The sequence below is a fragment of the Xenopus laevis genome, chromosome 3S (genome assembly GCF_017654675.1).
Source record: "Xenopus laevis strain J_2021 chromosome 3S, Xenopus_laevis_v10.1, whole genome shotgun sequence".
Lineage (NCBI taxonomy): Eukaryota > Metazoa > Chordata > Amphibia > Anura > Pipidae > Xenopus > Xenopus laevis.
Window position 1 is genome coordinate 64733497 of NC_054376.1, and position 20713 is coordinate 64754209.

The 20713-nt window shown below is 38.4% G+C and overlaps 1 protein-coding gene across 8 annotated transcripts in view; it reads left to right on the forward strand.

Annotated features, from left to right (window-relative positions):
* Nucleotides 1-20713, forward strand: part of ahcyl2.S (adenosylhomocysteinase-like 2 S homeolog) — a 66949-nt gene that overhangs the window by 10035 nt on the left and 36201 nt on the right. For 2 of the 8 annotated variants that reach the window (XM_041587660.1, XM_041587661.1), the window contains exon 1: nucleotides 17231-17499. In XM_041587660.1, the coding sequence (XP_041443594.1) occupies nucleotides 17443-17499 (57 nt within the window). In that variant the 5' untranslated portion in view covers nucleotides 17231-17442. 8 annotated transcript variants of the gene reach the window in all.

Consider the following 20713-nt stretch of genomic DNA (forward strand, 5'->3'; position numbering starts at 1 on the left):
CAGCGATTAGTGGCTGACCAGGTAAGTGCATTCACTCAGGTGGTTATCACTTGCTCATTTCTGCATTTCTTACGGAGGTGAGTGCAAGTGGAACAGTGGAGACTGATTACTTGAAATTTCTGTATGCTGTTTAGAATTAGGGGTACATGGAATCCCAGATTTGGTTCGGGATTTGGTAGAATCCCAGGTATTTCCTGCAATATTCAGCTGAAACCAAGAGCTTGGTGGAACCGTATCCGAAACCCTATCTAATTTGAAACAAATTGGCATGTTCAGTGTGCACATCGTTCTTTTCCACTGGTGCCTCTGTATTTCCAGCGCTGTGGAAGAGCTCAGATTCTTTGTGGTATTCAGCTGAATCCGTAACCCTGGATTTAGTCGAACCCACAAAATGCAGATTAGAATGCAGTGATTACAATAATTAAGATACATAGGGTCAAAATATCACTCAGAGCTCTCTACACACCCATAGGATAAACAATGAAGAATGTTGCTGCCAAGAAATGTTTTATGTGCAGCTGTTGGACAAAAGTGACACTGATGCCAAAACAACTGCATTTTCAAGTAGAAACAGTGATGTCCCCAGGGCCCCACACTGGCTTTTATTTTCAAATTTCTGTATTTTCAGGGCTAAAAATATCAAACCTGGCTGGGCTCAAAAAATACAAACATGCCTGCTTAAAGGAACAATAACGGCAACAAATTAAAGTGTATTCAAGGAATAACAATATATAACCCTAGGGAACATTCTTATGTCCGGGCATGGGAGAAGGACATATCCGCTACTTATAACACTGATATCTGACAGAAATGCTGAGATATCACCAAATCGAGCTCCATTAACACTGTATTGTTGGAAGCCTCATATAAAGTATTATTTAAATGGTACCTGACACCTGATAGAATAGCAAAAGGTGTTGCATCAGCTGATCCAAACTGTTTTAGAGGCTGCCAACAAGTTGGCTCAATGTATCACATATGGTGGACGTGCCCTAGCGTCGTCCGTTTTTGGATTAGAATTCACACTATTATATTCTCTGTCTTTCACATTAATGTCAGAAGGATAGGACTGATAGCACTCTTGAATGGTAAATGTGCAGGTTTTTTTAAATTGCAACATTATTCTCACAATAATATTTATGGCCGCAAAACAAACCATAGCTAAAGCTTGGAAATCCAGCTCCATCCCCCTTTTGACCTTTAAACATAAAGTAGATTGGATTATGGTGAATGAAAAATTGGTTAGCTTTCTTAATAATACCCACAATAAGTACTTAAAAGATTGGCAACCATGGTAGAATTACAGGCGTAGCGACCCCACCACAAGACAGCTTCTTTCATTATGACTTATATAATGTATTTAGTACCATGTTAGGTCCTTACTAACGGGTGTGATGAGATCATCACTATAGAATATATGCTGGTCACCTGAGAGGGAATTCCGGATCATTGCCTAGTGTAACATATCTTTTTACCTTGTGGATCTCTGTTTAGTTCTCTCTGACTCATTGGTGTTGTGTATGCTAAGGCAGATTTCTTATTTCTTGTTTTTATTTTCTTTTAGGATCTATGTTTAAGTAAATTTATTAAGATATTAAGAGCATTATATGTAAAATAATATGCTTAATACATGTTTCAGGACTTTTTGTAACATTCCAGTCTTACATAAATATTGTTTTAAAATGCAATAAAAATTTATTGATTAAAAAAAGGTGAACCACCCCTTTAAAAGGGGCAAAGTATATGGTTATGAATATGCCTTATGCCTATGCCTATGGTACTGAATATGCCTTACAGTTTTGGTCTCCAGCGCTCAAACAGGATACAGGGTTATGGAAGATAGCTTATAGTAGAAGTTGATCCAGGGACTGGTCTGATTGCCTTCTTGGAGTCAGGAAGGAGTTTTGCTCTTAAGCAAATTGGTGAGGCTTTAAATTTTAGTTTTTTTTGCCTTCCTCTGGATCAACTAGCAGTTAGGCAGATTATATATAGACTTGAAAGGTTGAACTTGATGGACATCTTACTATGTTACTATGTATGTATGTATGTATGTATGTATGTATCTATTAGCTTCTGTGTATCCTGTGCCTATTCTCCCTTTTCAGCCTTGAATGGATGCCCCCATGGCTACACAGCAGCTTGTCTGTATATACACTATAGTAGAGTTTCTGAATCAAACACAACAGGTTTATCAATTCAGCACATTATACATAGTACATTATATTTTCATTACTTTTAAATACTTTATTTTTTTGATGTTACTGTTTCTTTAAAAAAACTTTAGTTCAAAAGACAGTTGTATCTGATAACTTTTAGGTTGCTTAAGTGCTAAACAGTTTGCATTTGACTTAGATCTCACTTTGACCTCTGCAAATGGGGATTATATTTACATGTTATCTGCAGCCATAAAGCTGTCCTTGCATTGCTATTAGCAATTTTTAATGAAAGTGTGAGATTGATAGCAATAATCTGAACCTTGACCCTCTGATAATCTGTGGATACAATGTACTCAAACATGCCGTTTTTGTATCTAATTTTACATGTAATACCCTAGTGTAAAAAGACTAGAGAATATTTTTTTTTAATTGTTTTTGAGTGCAATGCCAATTTGACATTATATTAGGAATGTGATTAGTAAATTTATCATTAGAACTAAAAAAAATTTAAAAAATCAGTGTGCAGTGAACACCTGGCAAAAAAGAATTCATTGGTCAATGTATGTATGTTTGGTAATTATGTGATCACTGATATACATAATGAGCCAGAGGGCAGATTTTAGTTCAGTAAAAGGACCAAAAGTATATACTTCATGAATATGTTTTATCCATATGAAAGTGTTTTACGAATGTGCTGTTTTATGTGATATATTTTTAATAAAGACCCGCAATGTTCAGGGGTAAAGTTTCACTTTAAAGGGTCATTCTCACCATTATTTTAAGGATAAATTTGTTATGAAAGAAAAGTAGCCTACAGATAATTAGTAGTAACTGACCTATCCAAGACTCTTGTTAAATACGCATATAAATAGCAATAAATATTGCCCTTTTTAATTGCCTTTTGTTGGATTCTGGCTGTTTTATTAGACGTCTGTGCACTCCAGCCTTTATATATTACATTTTTGGCTAACTAACTATATTAGAAACATTTTTTATTTTGCACAGCCTATCCATTTACCCAGTGTTTATTTTCACACTGAACTATTCCTTTAAACAAAAATACCTTCAAACCCCTTGTTAAAAATATTGATTAGGCAACCTGCAGTCTTTGTGGGTCTATTGATAATTAATGATTTACATGCAGATTTAAATTGTTTTATTTTAGAACAAACAGATAATAAACTAGAACAGACATTATTCTTCTTGCATTTGTGTTTAAACTTAATAGAATGTAAGGCCAGACTGAGTTTGAAATAAAGACATCAATATATATATATATATACACGTCACTGGAATATATATTTGATATTATAGATTAAAGGTTGATTTAGTGGTAAATGAATCACTTGGACAAGGCACATGTCATGTGTTATATGAGTTTATATTAGAGAAAGGAGTAAGGGTGATATTGAGAAATGGTTTTGTAGTTTCTGGAAGGAAATGTTATGATTTAATATGTGTAACATTAGTAACATTATAATCCCTTCTTAAATAGTGAGATATAAACAATCAAGCGTTTTACTTTATTCGTTTCCCTTTATAATATACATTGTTTTATACTGTTGTTGTTTTTTTTATTTTGCACCATGGGGGTTCTTGGGTGGAACGGAAATTTCAATGTACTGAAATAAGTACAGTATATTGACAAAGATTTTGAATTGAATTGAACCTTGCGGTTTGGAAAACTCATCTGTGGGGAAATACGTAATCAAATATGTTTTTTGAGTCAAATCAGCGAGTTACTGTCCCCTTTTTAAATCTTCTCTAGAAAACACCTAGTGATGCTGTTATTGTTACTAAGGGTCCAGACACATGTAGCAATTCGTTGCCCACAACTAATCTCCTTCGGATGCTTTCCCATCGGTGAGTTACATTACTAATAAAGTAAATTGCCGGGGGGGGGGAACATTCACTGTATCTGTAGCACAAAGAGCAGTGCTACACCTCCACTGCTCACTTGAGCATCTCTGAGCAGACTGCCTGTTATATGAACTTGTTATAGGAATGCACCATCCAGAGCCGCTCTGGCTGTGGAAATACTGATGAAGTGACTGTAGGTCACGAAACGCGTTAGGCTGTTCCCCTGCCTGCTCGCATGGTGTGTGTTTTAACATGGAATAATAAAGATTCTTCATTTTAACAAGTTTGGCTTCTCCGATTCCTGTTTGAAGATGCCCTCCACACAACCAAGTTTGCTTCGCATTGTTAAGGCCCCACCTAGGATTTGCTATGCCGTTTTGATCTCTAATGCTTTTGCAGGCTATCATTTAATTGGGGTAGGGCCAAAGAAGGGGCAACTAAGCTGGTAAAGGGTATGTCCAAGTTGGGGTTATTTATTCGGGAGTAGAGGCACTGAAGGGGAGAGATAACTGTGTAAATATCTAAGGGGAGTATCTATTTATCCTGTGAATAGTATAGATTTACTCTATTTTAGAAATGTGTCCATTCTACCAGAGGTACAGAACTGCCCTATAGTGTATGCCACTAATAAATACTTAGATGTAGCTCATTGTTTAGGTTTACTGACCATAGTCAAGCCTGACAACTGTTTGCAGGGAATCTTATTAATAATATGGCAAGAAACCTCCTGTAAGTGTGGAAAAACAAAGTCAGTTTGAGGGACAGCTTTATAATTTATGAGCAGAGATGAGCACAGCAGTCATGACTCTTCCCTTCTAGTCAGTTTAACATTCCTGATTTTTATTTCCTGTCCATTTACTTCATTCTTACAAAGCCATTCTTGTTTAGAGCAATTTAGATGTTTTCTCTGCGAATGTTGTAAAGCGAAACCGTGTTACAGAAACTCAGACAACGGTAAAGCTTATGAATATAAAAGACTGTGTCCCTCACAGAGCAAAAAAAAATAAAAATCACAATTTCCAGTCTCTGTGTTGAACGTAAAAAAGTATATCCTTGCTTTTCCACTTTTCCTATTTTTTAAATGATAACAAAATGTATATAAAAGATATAGCATATAGTTATAGCCCTTCCCACTTGCACAATATGTAGAGGGATTGGGATATACCAGCCAAAAAAAGGGCATATAATATAACAACTTTATTTTAATCTGTAAATTAATACAGCTATGGGATCCGTTATCCGGAAACCTGTTTTCCAGTAAGTTTCGAAATAAGTAAATGCCATCTCTCATAGACTCAATTTTGTACAAATAATCCAATTTTTTTAAAATGACTTCCCTTTTCTTTGTATTAATAAAACAGTACCTTGTAGCTGATCCAAACTAAGGTGTAATAAACCCTTATTAGAAGCAAAACCAGCATATTGGGTTTATTTAAAGAAACAGTAACATCAAAAAATTAATGTGCTTTGAAGGAAGGACCATTTACTGTAGTTCAGAAACACTAATATAGTTTATATAAAAAAGATGCTGCGGAGCCATGGGGGCAGCCATTAATGCACAGGACACACTGTAAATAACAGATAAATTCTGAAAAATCCCATTGTATACTATAAAGCAGGGATCCCCAACCTTTTAAACCCATGAGCAACATTCAAAAGTAAAAAGAGATGAGGAGCAACACTAGCATGAAAAATGTTCTTCGGGTGCCAAATAAGGGCTGTGATTGGCCATTTGGTAGCCATATGTGGATTGTCATATACAACCAAAACTTGCCTCCAAGCCCTGAATTCAAAAATAAGCACCTGCTTTGAGGCCACTGGGAGCAACATCCAAGGGGCTGGAGAGCAACATGTTGCTCATGAGCTACTGGTTGGGGATCACTGCTATAAAGCGTATCTGCTTGGTATCCCCACCTTTTCTCATTTTTCAGCTTTGAATGGCTGCCCCCAGGGCTACACAGTAGCTGGTTTGTATAAACTATAGTAGTGTTTCTAAGTCAAATACACCAGTTCTACCAGTTTACACTACATTATATTGCTGCCTTTAAAAGTTAATTCACAGTAATGTTCTGAGACAGTTTGCAATTGGTCTTCATTTTATATTTTTTGTGGTTTTTCAATTTTCCAGCAGCTCTCCAGTGTGGCATTTCAGCACCTATCTGGGTAAATAAGACCCTAGCAACCAGGCAGTGAATGATAGGCTGGATTGTAAATAGATGAGAGACTGAATAGAAGGATGAGTAATAGATTTTGTGCTTCCATTTAAAAGATGGAATGATGCAGAAGCAAAAGGAATATAATCAAAAACAGTTGCTTGAAATAGGATATTCTATAACATAGTAAATGTTACTTAAAGGTTAACCACACCTGTAATAATAGGGTAAAATATTAATCTTTAAGTACAGATTATGGTGCACTATGCACAAAACTGGTCATATAGGGGTTATGAGAACAAAGCTCAGCACTGTGAGTAAAGTTAATAAAGTAACTATTACAAGGAGGCACTGCTCACTGTTTCCATGTATAGCAGGTATTAGGTTGCAAGCTTTGAAATGCAGGCCCCTTCCCCCATCTACATGCTTGTCCTTTGTGCATGCAAAACAGTGTAAGTGTTGTAAAGATATATATTGTAAAGCTTGCTACAGCTAAGGTGTCATTGAAATTGGGCTCCTTCTCATGACTAGCCAATCCTGGTTGCCTTTTACGTTTGCGTAGGTGTGCTACACTAATGGGAAATTGATTTGCCTTTTCTAATGGTATTGATTACAAGCTCTGCTAATTATTTACAGAGTTTGTATTTAGTCATTTTTTTATCAGTGTAGATAATTGCTGTGGTCCTATACTGATGACCTTGTCTCTAATGACATGGTTTGCACCTCGGCAAAGCTAAAATTCTTTTTTGTTGTGCATTCCAAATATGTAAACCACAATAAATGGAAACCTTGATTCCCATGCTAAGCTGTTTTCATTTTCCGCTGTAATGACCTTGGAATTTCTTACACATTTGTCTGTCCCTGTATGTGAATACTGATATCTTTTTTTTCATGAGGATAGTTGCTTTCTCTGATCGCCACAGGTACCAAAGAGTTGATGTTGGGAGGCAGGATGAACAGAAAAAAACTGAGCGGGGATGTCGCTCCTCCTCTTCCTGACAATAGCCCTTACCTCTTAAGTTTTTTGTCTTCCTGCTTCATAGAAAGTGTTTCTTCTTTTTTCTGTTTTGTCCAGGAGATCCCAAGTGATTTCCTAGGCATACAGACTATAGATAAATCAACTCCCCTCACCCAATCACTTGCAGTAACAGCTCAGTTAGACACTGTCACCAATTTACAACCAAAACATAACTTATTTTTTCCACTGAAATGCATAGAATCATCATCCAAAGTCCTCCAATAACTGTCTGAAGTAGTGGAGCAGAGAGCACAGCAGCACAGAAGTTATGGCCATGATGCACCCATGTCCTTTGCACATTATGGGGCATGCTTTTATTCAAAGCCACACTGAGAATGGGTCAGTGAAAGAGATCTTAAAATTTCAGGCATGCTTGTGCTTAGCCACACATAAAAATGTCTCCTCAACCTCTTACAAACCCCAATAGGAAATGCAAAGTGCACAGTCCTACCGGTTTGTATGAACATTTTTCTTTGGCACACAATCTGGAGGGGGAAAGGACATCAGAACCTTCAAGTCCCAAGCTACGTTCCAGCATGGCCTTTCACTGCATTGTGATCTTCAAGTGTTTTACTGGATAGTGTGGTTCAAGCAACCATCACTAGGCACCCTGTTGGAACATAGGCAGATTGAGCATTGGCTTCACTGTTCTCAGCCTGCATATTTTTTTCAGGCAGAGAGAAGTGGGTCCACTCCATGCCCCATCTCCACTGATTTAAATTAGATCCACTTGCATACAGGCACACACAGTGGAGATCTACCCAAATATGCAAAAGCAGGCATTTTCAGGTCGACCTCTGGTCTGCTGCTGTGTGCCTGCACGTGAGCGGAAGCGGTTCAAATTAATGTAGTGCTGGCATGGAGCAGATCATCTTCTCTCAGCCTGCAAAAAATACTAGAGCAGCAGATCCATTGCTTTGTGTAGGAGCGACCCAGGAGGTATAGGGGCCCCATGAGGCCCTAAGTCATATACAATTTCAATAAATATTGGTAAAACAGGTCTAGACCTCTAGACATTTTGGGGGCCTGAAAATAATTTTCCGTAGTATCTAGTTACGCCACTGTCTGTTGGCTTCCCCTGACTAAGCAAACAAGGCAACTGAGTCTACGATCGGCAGATGGATCATGCTATTAATCTAGCATACAGGCCACATGGAAAACTGGCCCCTTTCCTCTCTATCACACACTGACTCTACTTAAGCCTCAAGGACCTTGTGGGCACAAGCAAATAAGGCTATAACAGAACAAGTATGCAGTGCAGCAATATGTTCCACCATCACCCATACCTTCACACGCACATTTAGATGACTGCTAACATTTTAAGGCCCATTAGTGATAACGTGTTCACAGGTATTCTGAAATAATCTGTAGTAGTAATTTATAACTTTAAAAAAATAAAACTACTGAAATTTATTTTAGATATGTTTTTGGAACAATGCGTGGCTTCCAAAGATACTTTTATACATGTAAGAATACCAATGAGTTATGTAACTTGGAATTTAATGTGAAAAGCTAAAAGCAGTACATGTGAGTTGTATTGCTTTTGGTATATATCATATGTGAGATGCTGGAAGATGCATGGCGTGAATAGTTAACATAAATAATAAAATACATAATTTAACAGTAGGTCAAGTGATTTTCTGTTACTCAATAGTTGCATATGAGCGACATCTTGTGGTCACTAGATTAGTTGTTCTGTGCTACAAAACTACGAAGTATTTCTTTACCTTTTTACTAAGTATGTTATTACTTTTTACATCAGCAAAAAATCTATCCAAAAAAAACATCTTATCACAGCATTTAACCTAGAAATACAAACACATGAACTTACCAGTAAAAAGAAAATATCTTCAATCAGTAGTCGGTGCAGAAAAAGATCTTGATCTGAATGGCAAGTCGGGAATCTACATGGGTTTTAAAATAATTGCAAGTTAATGTCAAAAAGGAGGTTGGTATTATAGTCTGAGGAACAGGATTGTAGTGTACCATTGTTAAACTAGATAAAAGTAGAACCCAGGGAGATAGCCATGTTTATCTTTTGTGTCAGTTTGTTGTATAAAAGGATATATGACATACAAACACACAGTTCTGGAAGGCTTCTCTCACCCTTCACTGCAAGGATTATTGTACATCTTCCTGCACACACAGGGCTTTCAGTAATATTTACACTGGCTTAGGTTATTTGTCAAGAGAAGCCTTATTTAACGGCCGTGACAATTCATTAATTTAGCTTGCACTGGAGAGTATATTTGAAATTTTACTCATTAAATGGTGTTTATTTTGTCTGCACATAACCAAAACATACACGCCAACACTGATTTCTGCTCTATACAGGTATGGGACCTGTTATCCAGAATGCTCAGGACCCGGGGCTTTCCGGATAACATAACTTTCCGTATTTTGTATCTTCATACCTTAAAGGAACAGTTCAGTGTGAAAATAAAAACTGGGTAAATAGATAGGCTGTGCAAAATAAAAAATGTTTCTAATATAGTTAGTTAGCCAAAAATGTAATGTATAAAGGCTGGAGTGAACAGATGTCTAATAAAACAGCCAGAATCCAACTTCCTGCTTTTCAGCTCTATAACTCTGAGCTAGTCAGCGACTTGAAGGGGGGCCACATGGGACATATCTGTTCAGTGAGTTTGCAATTGATCCTCCGCATTCAGCTCAGATTCAAAAGCAACAGATATGACCCATGTGGCCCCCCTCAAGTCTCTGATTGGGTTCTGCCTGGTAGCCAGGGTAACCAGTCAGTGTAAACCAAGAGAGCTGAAAAGCAGGAAGTAGTGATCTGACTGACATGTTATACATCAAATCACTCCAGCCTTTATACATTACATTTTTGGCTAACTAACATTTTTTATTTTGCACAGCCTATCTATTTACCCAGTTTTTATTTTTACACTGAACAATTCCTTTAAGTCTTCTAGAAAATCAATAAACATTAAATATACTCAATAGTCTGGTTATGCTTCCAATAAGGATTAATTAAATCTAAGTTTGGATCAAGTATAAGGTACTGTTTTAGTATTACATAGAAAAAGGAATATTTTTTTACAAATTTGGATTATTTATATAAAACTGAGACATCCTTTCTTTCATTTAGAGGTTTCTGCGTAATGGTTTTCCAAATAATGGATCCCATACCTGTACTATAAAGTGACAACAATTTTTCTCTGCCTCTTACTACTATTACTAAGTTCTTCAGACTGCTGGCCCTCTTGTGGCATAGCTTTGTTGCTTCTTTACCACATTGCTGTATTGTTTTTTTTAACATAATGGGACAACAACAAAATAAGTCTGTGCAATTTCAGGTAAAGGGAGTCAATGGGGCAGATTTACTAAAGGGCAAAGTGGCCATTGCTAGGGAAAATTCGCCAGAAATCCAATCCACAGGGGCATTGCATATTTACTAACAAGCGTGGAGGACAATTCACTAGCGGAAGAGAAGTTTCACACCCTTTTGCCAGGCGAATTTTGGCTCAGGCGATCTTTACGCAAATTCACTATTCACAAGTCTGAATTTTCCATACCGTTACCCCTTTTGGCAGAGTATCCTTCGTCGGCTTAGACCAGGCAACTGATAAGATGAAGCTATATGCTCCTAAATCTTATGTTAGTGAAATCATATTCTGTATGCCGAAGAGTCATAAAAATGAAAAAAAAATGCTGCCATTTTTTTATATTTTAAAGTGGGATTGTCTTTAAAAGTTGAAACTGTTTAATATTTTTTTGTAACTTTTTTTAACCATTTGAGGGGCATGCCACATTTGTTTTAGGATTGGCTCATGTCTAGGGTATTAGAGGATCTCTTTTGTCTTTATTTTGCTTCCTTGGACATCTGTACTAATAAGTGCTCACTTCAAGCATTTGCACCAACATCTCTAATAAAGACATATATATGACATATATGTACCCGTCCTATTTAAATTGACCTAAGCATAAGTGTACTCATGAAGTTTCGAATCAGAATGAAGAATGAATTTTTGAAGCAGAAACGAACGTTAGTGAAAGTTCGCTATGAAATGTTCACGCTGACGAATTTACACTAGCGTTTGGCTGCATAGACGAAACTTCGCATTTTAGTGAATTAGCGTAGTGGTAGCAAATTAACGGCTTGCGAAGTGGTGCAAAGTGTGGCGAAGCATACACAGGGAAAATTCACCCTTTAGTGAATTTGCCCCTATGGGTTTCATGTTTTCATGACATGGTTGTGTAGTATTTGCTTGACAAATTACAATCCACTAGTTAAATAAAGCACAATAAATGCACTAGTTAAATAAGGGGCACATCTTTCAAAATGCATGCTAATTATGCATGTCATTTTCTGTTTTAGGCACTTGATAAGGAATTGCTGCAAGGGGAATTTTAAATAGATTAATAAGTAAAAAAAAAAAATCATGAAAGTCCATCAACTTGAATGTGTCTGTTTAGATTTTATGACTTGCTCCATTTTTAAATTGCTAGAAGTCAGTGGTATGCAAAGGGATTTTTGTAACACTAAAATGATGCTTATTGTGTATATTAGCCCTTGAACAATTGTAATCGTAACCTATCCTTTATGCCAAAGAGTGTATGTTGTCAGACTGATTGGCCCATGGGCTAAACATACCAAGTTTATAGGTGGCCAAACACGTGCATGGCCATGTTCCATTTACTTGGACCTAGAGACCAAATGTTCAGAAATGGCCCATGGGCTAAACAGACCAAGTTTATAGGTGGCCATACACGTGCATGGCCACGTTCCATTTACTTGGACCTAGAGACCAAATGTTCAGAAATGCAGGACAAAAGAACGGTAATTCCTCTTTAGTACCTCATCTATTTATGCCGGGCTGATTCTGCTATGATACAAACAGGGCAGTATTAAAGGAGAATTTAACCCTTTATCAAAAGAACCCCTATCCCCCATCCTACGTAGACCCCCCTCCCTCCTCCCCCCAGCCTAACTGCCCCCCCGGGGAAATGCCCCTAACATTTTACTTACCCCTCGGCGCAGATTCAGGCATCAAGAGTTCACCGCAGGAATCTTCCGGGTCTTTGGGAAGCTGAGACGGAGACCGGCGCATGCGCAGTTGTCGCAAACCGGTAAATTGCTCCGAACTGTGCATGCGCCGAAATAGACGGAAATTGCGGAAGCTCTGGAAGAAGACGTGAATATCCGGAAGATGGCTGCGGTGAACTCCGATGCCTGAATCTGCGCCAAGGGGTAAGTAAAAAGTTAGGGGCATTTGCCCGGGGGGGCAGTTACACGTGCATGGCCACGTTCCATTTACTTGGACCTAGAGTCCAAATGTTCTGAAATGCAGGACAAAAGAACAGTAATTCCTCTTTAGTTCCTCATCTATTTATGCCGGGCTGATTCTGCTATGATACAAACAGGGCAGTATTAAAAGAGAATTTAACCCTTTACCAAAAGAACCCCTATCCCCCATCCCACGTAGACCCCCCCCCCCCCGGGGAAATGCCCCTAACTTTTTACTTACCCCTCTGCGCAGATTCAGGCATCAAGAGTTCACCGCAGGAATCTTCCGGGTCTTTGGGAAGCTGAGACGGAGACCGGCGCATGCGCAGTTGTCGCAAACCGGTAAATTGCTCCAACTGTGCATGTGCCGAAATAGACGGAAATTGCCAAAGCTCTGGAAGAAGACGCGAATACCCGGAAGATGGCTGCGGTGAACTCCAATGCCTGAAACTGCACCAAGGGGTAAGTAAAAAGTTAGGGGCATTTGCTCGGGGGGGGGGCAGTTAGGCTGGGGGAGGAGGGGTCTACGTTGGGTGGTGTGTAGGGTTTTTTTTGGTAAAGGGTTGGATTCTCCTTTAAGGTCCACTCCCTAGACACCAGACCTCAGCATGCTAGTGATGTGTGGGGCGGGCAGAAGGGGGATGCGAGGTCGGCCCGACCCGCACATCACTGCAGCATGCCCCTTTCTCTCAGTGATTGGTGCTTGTGTAGAAGGTCCTGCTGTTCTATTTCAGACTAACTTACACAACCTGTTTCAGGCCCAAACTGATACTCTTTCTCAACTTGAGAAAGTGTGCCAGTTTTGAGCCCGAAACATGTCAGTCTAAAATAAACCTCACTTTAGCAGTTAACATGCTTTTTGGAGTGCTCTTCTTTCCACTTGTATTAGAAGTATATTCAAGGTGGATGGTATGTCTTTAAAGGGGAACAATCGTGAAAATGAAAATTTAATATATACTGAAATAAGAAACTTTCTAAATACAATCAATTAAATATTATGCATTGTTTCTGAAATAATCAATGCGCCGAAATAGACGGAAATTGCGGAAGCTCTGGAAGAAGACGTGAATATCCGGAAGATGGCTGCGGTGAACTCCGATGCCTGAATCTGCGCCAAGGGGTAAGTAAAAAGTTAGGGGCATTTGCCCGGGGGGGCAGTTACACGTGCATGGCCACGTTCCATTTACTTGGACCTAGAGTCCAAATGTTCTGAAATGCAGGACAAAAGAACAGTAATTCCTCTTTAGTTCCTCATCTATTTATGCCGGGCTGATTCTGCTATGATACAAACAGGGCAGTATTAAAAGAGAATTTAACCCTTTACCAAAAGAACCCCTATCCCCCATCCCACGTAGACCCCCCCCCCCGGGGAAATGCCCCTAACTTTTTACTTACCCCTCTGCGCAGATTCAGGCATCAAGAGTTCACCGCAGGAATCTTCCGGGTCTTTGGGAAGCTGAGACGGAGACCGGCGCATGCGCAGTTGTCGCAAACCGGTAAATTGCTCCAACTGTACATGTGCCGAAATAGACGGAAATTGCCAAAGCTCTGGAAGAAGACGCGAATACCCGGAAGATGGCTGCGGTGAACTCCAATGCCTGAAACTCCACCAAGGGGTAAGTAAAAAGTTAGGGGCATTTGCTCGGGGGGGGGCAGTTAGGCTGGGGGAGGAGGGGTCTACGTTGGGTGGTGTGTAGGGTTTTTTTTGGTAAAGGGTTGGATTCTCCTTTAAGGTCCACTCCCTAGACACCAGACCTCAGCATGCTAGTGATGTGTGGGGCGGGCAGAAGGGGGATGCGAGGTCGGCCCGACCCGCACATCACTGCAGCATGCCCCTTTCTCTCAGTGATTGGTGCTTGTGTAGAAGGTCCTGCTGTTCTATTTCAGACTAACTTACACAACCTGTTTCAGGCCCAAACTGATACTCTTTCTCAACTTGAGAAAGTGTGCCAGTTTTGAGCCCGAAACATGTCAGTCTAAAATAAACCTCACTTTAGCAGTTAACATGCTTTTTGGAGTGCTCTTCTTTCCACTTGTATTAGAAGTATATTCAAGGTGGATGGTATGTCTTTAAAGGGGAACAATCGTGAAAATGAAAATTTAATATATAGTGAAATAAGAAACTTTCTAAATACAATCAATTAAATATTATGCATTGTTTCTGAAATAATCAAGTTTAACTTTACTATCCCTCTCTCAGCTTCTGTTTCTCTTCATCCTCCCTTCATGCAGCTGTTGGGTGTCAGATATTCATTGACCGTTAGATCCAATATATCTTATAGGGGGGCTTCCTTTCTTAGCAGATTTATTAGAGCTCACTGAAATAACTGATTCCAGTACAAACAAAATCTAACAAAATAACTGCCTTTTGCACAAATCCTGCATGTAGAGAAACAGGTCTGGTGATTTTAATAGAATGAGCTCTAATACATTTAGGCAAAAGGAGCCCCCCCTATAATATATATTGGATCTAACTGTCAATGAATTTCTGACACCCAACTCCTGCATGAAGACAGAATGAAGAGAAACAGATGCTGAGAGAGGGATGGTGAAGATAAACTTGATTATTTCAGAAACCGTACAGAATGTATGATTCTATTTATAAAGTTTCTCATTTCAGTATGCTGATGCTTAAATTTAATTTTCATTTTCGCAATCGTTCCCCTTTAAAAGGATTGATTCATTCAGTGCAGGGACTGCTTTGGTAGTGCGCTGGGATATACAATACTTATTTGATAACTAAAAAGAAGAGCTTGAAATACCCATGTACAATAGCAACTTCTTCTTTCTGCTAGTAAATAGCCGTAATTCTGCTGCTGAGTAGCATTAATCCAAGACCTTTGCTTTGCTTCCTTCAAATCAAATCGGTTCCATACTAACACTAACACAGTTCACTATGCTTAAGTTTGATAGTTCGTTCCTCCTAGTTAGACCTCTCTGCATCTTGTATTGATTGACCAGTAACATCCAATTTGTTTTTTAAAAAAATTCACTAGTATACATAGGAAAAAAAACACCAAGACAAATTAAACTTTAAAATTGCAAAGTCTTTATTAAGAAATAACTTACTGAAACTCCTCTTTAGAAAAGGTGACACGGCGACGATCTATCGTGCAGCGCTCGATTTCTCCTCCCTGACTATCTCCAATAATGACAGGCATGGAGGAGAAATTGAGCGCCGCACAATGGATCGCCCGATCGCTTTCTGAAGAGGAGCACAAGCGGAGTTTCTGTAAGTTATTTCTTAATAAAGACTTGGCAATTTTAAAGTTTAATTTGTCTTGTTGTTTTTTTTTTTTCTATGTATGCTAACAATTTTTTTTAAATTTTTTTTTTGATGTTACTGGTCCTTTAAGTCTAATGTAGGAGTAGGATTTTTTGTTTTTTATATAAATATTTTGCACTCTAAAATTTGTGGTATGGGCTGCAGTTAAATTTTCAGAAGAAGCCCGTAGGCCTGTGTGCTGTATTTGCCGAAGCCCACATAGTCCTATCGTCATTCCCCCTCCCCCCCGACCTTTGAGAAATGGAAAGAGGGACCAAAAGTTAGTGCTGCAAGCAGCTCTTTGAATTTTTGACCACTCCCATTTTATTTCCACACCCCCTAATTTACCATGTCCATTTAAAAAATGTGGCAGGCTATTAAGTTTGAATAAAGTTTGGAATGATCTATCATTGGTTGTTGGACAATACTTTATTTGCATATCAAATGCTTTATATTCACCTTTTGCACTGTGTTCCTTATGCTTGAGAAAGGGGCGTAACCCCGAAACGTTGCACTTCGCAATAAACATGCAAGGCAGCTTGCTTGCATTTATCCTATGTGCCTTGGGATTCTTTTTGCTAGGATATTAAGTTTGAACACATTTCTGGGACTTTTAGGGGCAGATTTAATAAAGGTTCGAATGTTGAAGTAATGGGAGTTTTTTTTAACTCCCGTAACTTCGAAATTCGAATAAAAAAAAATACCAATCGAAATTTATTAAAATAAATCGAAGTTTTTAACTTCGGGTGAATGGATGTATTAGAATTGTTTGAATTGAACTTTTAGCGCATTTGATCTAATTCAAATCGAAGTATTTGCCCCAAAAAACTTTGATTTTTCTTCACCAAATGACTCCAAATAGGTTCTAGGAGAACCCCCATAGGCTAAAACAGCAATTTGGCAGGTTTAGATGGTTTTAGACTGTCCTGCAGAAAACAGAACAGTTAGGAGGTAGGCTATCACAATTTGTATGGGGGGGCATTTGTTTATTTATTATACTTCCCCACCTGCTTAAAATTTTTCCTGCCCCACGGTTTATTTTTGGAGAGAACACTAGGTAGTAGCTGAAAGGTAGAAACCTATTCTGTGCAAGGTCAGTGTATTGTTAAAGTGCTAACTCAATAACACAGTCCTATTCAATGTAACTTGCACAATTTGTTCTGCTTTGTAGGTGTTACTGTCCTGGTGTCCCCCGGCTGTTGTCAGCTGCGGCGTGTAACAATTCCATTTACACATTTATATGTATTGTTTGATTATGATTGAAATCAAAGTTAATTTTAAGGTTGCCTGTGGAAGATAAAAAGTAGAAGGGGTGTGAAACTTTGTAATTACTCTTTAAAAATTGAATTCCTCGACCTTGTTCTAATGTATTGACAGCCAGAGAATGAATGAGTCATTGTTATAAGGTGTTGATAAGACACTGGGCAGATACCACGAGTAGAGCAAGGGGAAATTGTAGGTTTGTTTCATGAAAGGAGGGGCTTGATACTTTTTTTTTTCACAAGGGATATGACTGGGGAGCAGAGTCCTTTCAGATCTTGAAACATTAGCTGTGTGAGCCACTGACTTGTATAGTGCAGTTTCTGTGCACAGTTGGAAAGCAAAGGTGGGGGCTGAATCTCTATAAGCGCTTGACTGGCTAGCTGTAGATTTGGCAGTCCTTTTCGGAACACAGCTTTTCCTCAAACATTCAAAGAGTCGATTCTTTTTAGCTTGAGTACAGTCGTTTTACAGGTGAAGAAATGGAAAGGACAGAAAGCACCCAAGATACCACTGCATTCAACATGCCAGATTGGATGGTAAGATGAAGGCCGTCAATATTTGTCTTAAAGAATAAATTAGGCCCCCATTTTTAACAATATACCTAATATCTCTCCACTTACCTGTATTTTGTTGGTTGAAACTCTGGAATATATTGTTCTGGTGCAGCGGGTCATTGACAAATGCCTGTAGACAAAAGCCCATAAAGTGTGCTCAGTTACAGACAATACTTTGTTAATGTTTACCATTTCCTTGTGACATAAACAAAGGGAAAGGTATTATTTAGCTAGTGCCTTATGTAGAAATGCCACTTACTGTAGGTGTATTTGTAAATGCTCAGTTGCAGTTGAATAGCATTTCTTATTGTTGATAACCTAGCCAAGTTTACGCTTTAGTTACAGTGTGCCCTGTTACAATGGTTATGTACATATGTATGTTCCTAATTTATTCTGTCATTTCTATGTATAGTTCTGTAGAGTGATAGTGCTGAGCAAATGTATGATTGTCAGTATTGTCTTTATGTACAGCCCGGCAATGTTTTCTCTTTGATATATTGTTGATATTTGTGAAAGATTTTTATTTCTTTTAAGTATGTTGAAGGGGTTGTTCACCTTTAAATTAACTTTTAGTATGGTGTAGAGAGTGATATTCTGAGACAATTTGCATTTGGTTTTCATTTTTAATTTTTGTGGGTTTTGATTTATTTAGCTTTTTATTCAGCAACTCTCCAGTTTGCAGTTTTAGCAGTCTGGTTGCTAGGGTTAAAATGACCCTAGCAACCATTCACTGATTTCAATAAGAGACTGGAATGTAAATGGGAGAGGGTCTCAACAGAAAGATGAGTAATAAAGAGTAGCCATAACAATACATTATAGCCTTACCGAGCATTTGTGTTTAGATGGGGTCAGTGACCCCCAAAAAGGTATAAAGAGTCAGAAGAAGTAGGCAAATAATTAAAAAAACTAGTAAAAAGAAAAAATGAAGACTAACTGAAAAGTTACGTAGAATTAGACATTCTATCACCAGGGGCGATTCTTGCTATTATGCCGCCTGAGGCGGCCTTCTTTCGCCGCCTCCACCCCTCCACACGTCACTAACCTTTACAGCGCCGGAGAGGGCAGGGGCGGTCTGCGACGCTTAGTGCAGAGAGCGCAATAGCGCTCTCTGCACAAGAAGAGCCGAATTTCGGCTCTTATTTACCAGGAGCGGCATTTTTGACGCCCCTGGCAACCAGGGGGGCGCTGCCGCCTGAGGCGAGTGTCTCAACTCGCCTCATTGAAGTTTCATATTTGTATTCCCTGTTTGCACCTCCACACCAAACCAGTGAGTTATGCTTCTCTTGTCCTTTAAGAACAAGTGAATTTATTCTGTTAAACACAACTAAAGCTTTTAATTCAGGGTTATGGATAACTGCTCTGCTAAGCAAATTTCCATACTGATCTCATTGGTATGTGCTCATGTGGCCTAGGTATGTAGGGTGGTCTGCTCCATAATACCTTTGTTTTCCTGTATCTGAAGCAAATACTTCATTGTACAACAAAGCTGGCATTCAGCCTGAGGCAGATTAATTTTGAGAGCCCGTTACAAGGCGCTATTAGATTACTAGCTCACTTCCAAGCAAAGGCTTTGCTCTCTGTAAGAGAAAATTATATAGACCTGTTTTCAGTGGATGTAGTTAATATGCAAGAGTGGTGGCGCAGTTTCCAGTGGCACGTAAAGATAATGCTTTATTTTCTTTAACCTACTATACTATAGGTAGTTGACCAACAGATTGAGAAGGCTAGTAAATCATGTGTCAAAGGGAAATATATGAAATAATGGCTGCAGCACATGCACTCTCCTGGATAAAAAGGAGGGAAACCAGTATAGTCAACTCAGTGATGTTTCTTTCATAATAATGAACATGTTGAGTGGGTTATGCAAATAGATAGAATAATAAATAAATTTAAATTGCAATAACAAATAAAATATGCAATGTCCTATTTCACAGATAATAGCCGTAATAAAGTACTTCCTGCTGTAAGAATAAAAGTCCATCTTAACTGTTTCACTAGTGTGAAGTCCATCTGAACTATTATTATGCAACCAGACACACATACATCATTTTATTCTGGAGTATACAAGCAATAAAAATAGTCAAATCAGATTTAAGAGCTTCTATGAAAGAGGATCTGACAGAAGCAATTCTGTTTCTAAGAATTATACTTCAGGTAATTTTGGATATTATTTAAAGGGGTGGTTCATAGAATGGCTAATTCTAAGCAACTTGTCAATTGGTCTTCATTAAAAAAATGTTTTATAGTTTTTAAATTATTTGTCTTCTATCTCTTTTCAGATTTCAAATGAGGGTCACTGACCCTATCTAAAAAAAATTCTCTGTAAGGCTACAAATGTATTGTTATTGCTACTTCTTGTTACTCATCTTTCTATTCAGGCTCTATTCATATTCCAGCCCCTTATTCAAATTAGTGCATGATTGCTAGGGTAATTTGGACCGTAGCAACCAGACTACTGAAATTGCAAACTGGACAGTTGCTGAATAATGAAATGTGGGGCCAGTAACAAAACAATTAAAGCGTTTTAAAGTAATTAGCATACAATATACTGTTAATATTCACTGGTAAAAGCTGTGTGTTTGCTTTAGTAAAGACTACTATAGTTATATAAATGCTGTGTAGCCATGGGGCAGACATTCAAGCTGGAAAAAGCAGAAACAGCAGTTTTACCAGTGCAGATAAAAAATACATTCTATTTTAATTACTTTGCTACACTTTCAGTTTTTGGTGATACTGTTCTTTAAAAACCTCGTTGGAGGTAACCATAAACTGCAGAGTCTGAGGCGAAGGATTTATGTACCGACTCCACTGTCTTGGATGCAATAAGCAATTTATTCTCATTTACTGTAACCTCAATGAGCAGTGATTGTTTTACAAACAACAATCTGTCCCGGGCTTCTTACAGTGAACATAGAATACTTTCTAGCCCTTGGTGCCCATTCTGATATGGACTATATTATCATTCAGCAACCCCAGTAATGGGTTTTGTTTTATTGAATCCCTTATCCGGAAACCTGGTCTCTAGAAAGCTCCAAATTCTGAGATGGCCAGCTCCTATAGAGTACATTTTAAGCATTAAATTATTTAAATGGTTTTCTACTTTATGGCAAAATTATAAGTAGCATGCAAAGTAAATTTTATGGTAGATGTAAAAAAAGGTTTAATTTCTGGTGTTTTATTACTTGCTTTCTTTTCA